The sequence below is a fragment of the Elephantulus edwardii genome, unplaced genomic scaffold, assembly GCF_000299155.1.
Source record: "Elephantulus edwardii isolate Elephantulus edwardi_28Jun2011 unplaced genomic scaffold, EleEdw1.0 scaffold00017, whole genome shotgun sequence".
Lineage (NCBI taxonomy): Eukaryota > Metazoa > Chordata > Mammalia > Macroscelidea > Macroscelididae > Elephantulus > Elephantulus edwardii.
In genome coordinates, this window is record NW_006399767.1 from 29,357,999 (window position 1) to 29,363,255 (window position 5,257).

Below are 5,257 nucleotides of genomic sequence, written 5' to 3' on the forward strand. Positions count from 1 at the left end.
ATGGCACAGGATAGAGCAAGATTCAGATCTAATGTATGTAGGGTAGCTATGAGTCATAGTTACCTTGACGACACCTAACTACAATAACAACACTGCAGAATTCTGCCACTAGGAGACACTGCTCTGGAGAGTTTTTTGGTCTACTTGCAGGTTGAGGCTGCCAGACACCGAAGAGGGAACTCCACCAGGAGGCAGGCATTTCTCCACTGGTCTGTCAACCCTAGCTACACATCACACCCTGGCCTGCTGAAAGAATCAAGTCTTTGAGAGATTGCTGGCTGAAGACCTTTCCCTAGCAACTGATGATGCAACACTGTTCACGCCTGTGATTCGTTTAGCCAAAAGGATAAAGGCAACTATTGGGAGTGCGCTGACAGAACATGATGTAAGGTTACCCTCTGGATAGGAAGTTTGGGCACCTGGGTCCGCTGGATTGATAGCTCAGAGACCACTGTTTGGTGTGAAGATATGGATCATGAGCAGAACCAAGGAGCTGTGCTGCTAGTACTGCTGCAATTTCTGTGCCTGCTGCCCCACTCCTGGGCCACCCCTGAAGGTATGGTGCTATCTTCCCCTTGCTTCAATTCTGTCAGGCTTAGAACCTAAGGAGACAGACTTGCAGCATTTGAAGAGTTGTTGTGCTGTAAAAAGGGTGGAAATACTATGATAGCAGAGAAAACAACAGAATTGAGAAAGTAACTTCATGGATTGCAAACAATGTCAGAGATACTTTACATGTTACTCAATTTAAGAAGATCTCTGAAAGCAGAAATTATGACATGCACTTTATAATAAAGAAAAGAAGACGTAAAAATTCTAGATGTCTTGTTCACGTCCACAGAGTTAGAAAGTAGTAGAATGAGGATATTTGAACAAATGTTATTTCTACATTGTACTCTTGGCATCAGGCTAACTTGGGATTTTTGAGATAGTTTAACTTCATTATACTTCATTTCTTTCTCTGCAATGGATGGAAGCAAAAGGGGAAAAATAATCTCCAAGGTTTCCTTATACTCTGAATATGCATTATTCTGGGTTTTGCTTAGAGACCTCCCTGTTGGCTGGGAACAGTCATGTCTGAGGTTTCCACCATGGGATTATTTCCTCTAGCTAGAGCAATCACTTCCCCAGTCCTGTGATTGCTAGGCATTAGTGCTGAGATAAGGGGAGAGATTTTCAGAGACCTGATGCTAAATGAAAGGGCTAAAGAAAAACCTGCAGACTAGAGTACAGCGATGTCTTGGGGTAGAGTGGGACAGTGTCATTTGTGTCTTGAGATGCTATAACTATTCTTCCTATCTCTTCTCAGAATGAGTAATCTCTCCAGGGCCTTCACAAGTCGATATGGTGGCCACATGTGGATTAGACAAGGTGTTCCCTTTGAGGGGGTAGTGTTGGTTCAGTGGTAGAATCCCACTTTTTATGCAGGAAACTGAGTCTCCATTCCTGGCTAATTCTCCTCAAGTTTAGTCATCACTCATCTGTTGGTTGAGGGTTGTGTCTTACTACAGTGCTGAACATGTTTCAGTGGAGTGTCCAAACTCAAGTTGACCAGAGAGAAAAACTGGGTGATATGCTTTTGAAAATCAGGCAATAAAAAACCCCTATGGATCATAACAGCCCGATTCAGTTGCATACGGAATCACCATGAATTGGGGGTTGCCTCAGTGGTAGCTAACAATGTTTTCTTAGGGAGGATGGAGCCCTGTGCTAAGATGCATGGCTAGGTGGACAGAGTGCAAGCTAGATTTCAGCCTCCACTTATTTCCTTGACTCTATTCCTTTGGGCAATGCACAAACCACATATCTAATATAGTGACTGAATCTGTCACTTTAGAAGCAGTTAGAATATTTGACCTTGTTATGTGAACGGCGAGTTTGGAGAGATCTTCTGTGCCTCTTCTCTCCATTGAGAGACTCTTGTTACTGTTAAGTCAGCACTGATTCATAGGTGACCCTCCAGTGGGTTTTCAGAGGTTTCAGTTGTACAGAAGGAGATTTTCTATCTTTCTCCCAAAGAGTTGCTAGTGAATTCAAATCTCCCACCTTTGAGTTGACACACAACTCCCTACTTGTAGGCCACTAAAGTTCTCTCTATTGGGAAGAGAAGCCTAGAAAACAGACACAGAGGCATATAATCCCACCAATCGTTCACCCTGCTCCCTTTCCTGAGGCAGATCTTTCTGTTTTCTAAGCTAAAAAACGAGCTGACTCCTACTTCCAGGAGCCCTCCCTCCTTCTCCATTTCATTTGCAGCTCCTACTACAGTGTGGAAAGACAACCTGCAGAACCACACGTTCCTGCACACAGTGTACTGCCAGGATGGGTATCCAAGCCTGGGACTCTCTGAAAGCTACGATGAAGACCAGCTTTTCTCCTACGACTTTAGCCAGAACACCCGCTTGCCTCGCCTGGCTGAATTCGCTGACTGGGCTAAGGATGAGGGAGATGCCTCTGCCATTTCTTTTGACAAAGAATTTTGCCAGGGGATGATCCAGCAAATAGGCCCACGGCTTGTTGGGGAAATTCCAGTGTCCAGAGGTTAGACCAGGGGCATGGGTGCAGGGTGGGGGTTCTGGCATTCTCAACCTCATTAATCTTATTCCCCTCTATGCCAGCTCTCCATCTTTAAAGCTTTCTGGTCCTCCCCTCAAACGTTTATATTTCCACCAGTCTCAGTCAGCATTCTATGTCTTCAAGACAAGTATCTAGCACATAGTAGGCATTCAAAACTATATATTGAACTTCGTGAATTCAGTAATGATCAGTTGATGGCTACTGATTAATCATAGATATTAACATTTGTGTTGCTATGCTTAGCAAGATGGAAGGGGAAAATAGAAGTCTTTGATGACATGCCTGCATTTTAATGAAAAATAGAATTAGATGTCACTGTGAGGTCTGGACAGGAAGGATGATAGTAAGTCACAGTGGCAGAAACCAGATTGGTCTGGCTCTGCCTCTATGTCCAGCTCTGATTTTTCCTTTATTCAGGGTCCCAGCTCCTCTCTCATCTCTGCCTCCCAAAGTCCCTCCCTACTGATTCCTCCCTCCCCTCACCTCCGTGTGACACAGACAATGTCTAAACGTATCCCTTTCTCTTCTACCTCAATCTCCACTAGGGTTTCCTGTTGTTGAAGTGTTCACGCTGAAGCCCCTGGAGTTCGGCAAGCCCAACACACTGGTCTGTTTTGTCAGTAATCTCTTCCCACCCACATTGTCCGTGAGCTGGCAGCATCATTCGGTCTCTCTGGAAGGAGTTGGACACACCTTTGTCTCATCAAATGATGAACTGAGTTTCCAGGCCTTTTCTTATTTAAACTTCACACCGGAACCCTTTGATCTTTTCTCCTGCATTGTGACTCATGAGATTGACCGCTACACTGCGATTGCCTTTTGGGGTGAGGTCCTTCTTGCTGGAAGCCTGGCTCTTCTCAGGGACAAAAAGGATAGACCTGTGGGAGGGAGGGTTCTTTCTCTTCTCAGAACCAATTTAGGCCACTCTTGCTGTAAGTCAACTTTAGTTTTCCAATATTCAGTTTCTTCTTTGTCATCCTAGATACCTATGCTATTCTGCTGGGCGAAAGGCTTCCTAACTATGTCTCCAAATTGACCTGCTTCTCTTTTTCTCTAGTGCCCCAGAATGCTCTTCCTTCAGATCTTCTAGAGAATGTGCTGTGTGGTGTGGCCTTTGGCTTAGGTCTGCTGGGCATCATTGTGGGTACTATTCTCATCATCTACTTCAGAAGGCCTTGTTCAAGGGGTATGTTAAAGCACTGGAAAGGTGTGAGCGAGCCCTGGGAGCTAGACACAGTGCTGTATATGGAGGAAGACAGGTTATTCCGTGGCATGGGGGAAGACATAAAGTGACCTTCAAACTTTGTGTGTGGAGGCCTGTATAAGCTACTTTGGGGCACATCTGCTTATTTGGGCACTTGATTATACATATACAAAACTCCAACTTATTGTTGCTGAGCCGCCACTGACTTATAGCTGGCCCTCCACTGGGTTTCTGAGGCTGGCTGTAAATCACATGGAACAAGACTGCCCATTTTTCACCTTTGAAGATAGTGCCAGATTCAAACTACCAGAAAGACTTGGCCTTTGGGTTAGCGGTGCAATTCCCTTCTACTATACCACAAGAACTCCCTTATCTGTACATATGTATGGATGTGGGTGTATACAGTTACTATATACTGTCTCAGGAGTGAAATGAAGAGCTGTAGGAAAGGTCCTTGCAGATGATTTAGGAACAAAGCGAGACTAACCTATTTAGGGGTGGACTGGGAGCTCGGAAGGACCTTTGATGAGATGATCTCCCTGATAACTTTCATGAATTCCTCTCTCCCTCTTCAGACTGATTCTTCCAGACCAGAGCCTGACTGCTAACAGCTTTGGCCATCCAGGCAAGGAGTGTTCTGGTTTCTTATGCTTCTGCCAGGATCTTGCCTTCTCAGAGCAGAAATCCCTGGAATCCTGGACTTCTCTGGGGAGGTGAAAGAAGATGTGAGGTTTCTAAGCTGAGGACTCTGTTGTCCTTGTGCCAGGCATCCAGGAGAGCCTCACAGGATCCATTTATCATGACTACACCTCTGCCCACATCAAGGCAATAAATCCCATTTATTAATCTGTGTGGCTTTTCTCTTAATTGAAATATTTGTTTCTTAGTATCCCTACTGGAGTGAGTTGTCATTTCATATTCAACATATCTTAAGCTGAATACAGCTTTTGCCATGTTAGAGAAGGAAATGAGGAAACACCCAAATTCTTCAGCAGAGTTGTTGCTTCTGGACTAAGTATGATCGCTTTTACCCTTGTATATGGATTGTAAAATAGATATAAATATATATGAAAAATAAAGATGTAGTTATTTTTTATAACCTACTCACAAAATTATTGCCTTTTTGGGGACAAAATGAGGTGGGATGGGATGGGTTATTTTTCACTTTACAAAAGCTGTTTGTGAAAGTACTTTGACTAGTGTAGGTTAGGGAGCTCTGGTGGCCTAGTGGTAAGGAGCTGTGCTGCCAACACAAAGGAATGTGGCTCAAGCCTATCAGGTGCTTCGAGGGAAAAAGTTGAGCAATCTCCTCCCATGTGATTTACAATTACTGAAAATCTGCAGAAGGGTCAGCTGTGAGTTGTTCGAACTTGACAGGCACATGACAACTATATAGGCTGCCTTAAGGAAAGTATAACTAACTTCTTTCAACTCTCACTGTAACTAGGAAATAGGAGTTAAGAATGGGTGAAATAA

General features: G+C 44.1%; 1 protein-coding gene across 1 annotated transcript; it reads left to right on the top strand.

Moving 5' to 3' along the window:
- Window positions 1-468: 468 nt before the first annotated feature.
- On the top strand, window positions 469-3,870 carry LOC102870065 (HLA class II histocompatibility antigen, DM alpha chain-like). Its single transcript, XM_006882199.1, has 4 exons — window positions 469-556; window positions 2,257-2,541; window positions 3,123-3,401; window positions 3,635-3,870. Exons 1-4 carry the CDS (start codon window positions 469-471, stop codon window positions 3,868-3,870), a joined length of 888 nt encoding a protein of 295 aa, XP_006882261.1.
- Window positions 3,871-5,257: the final 1,387 nt, after the last annotated feature.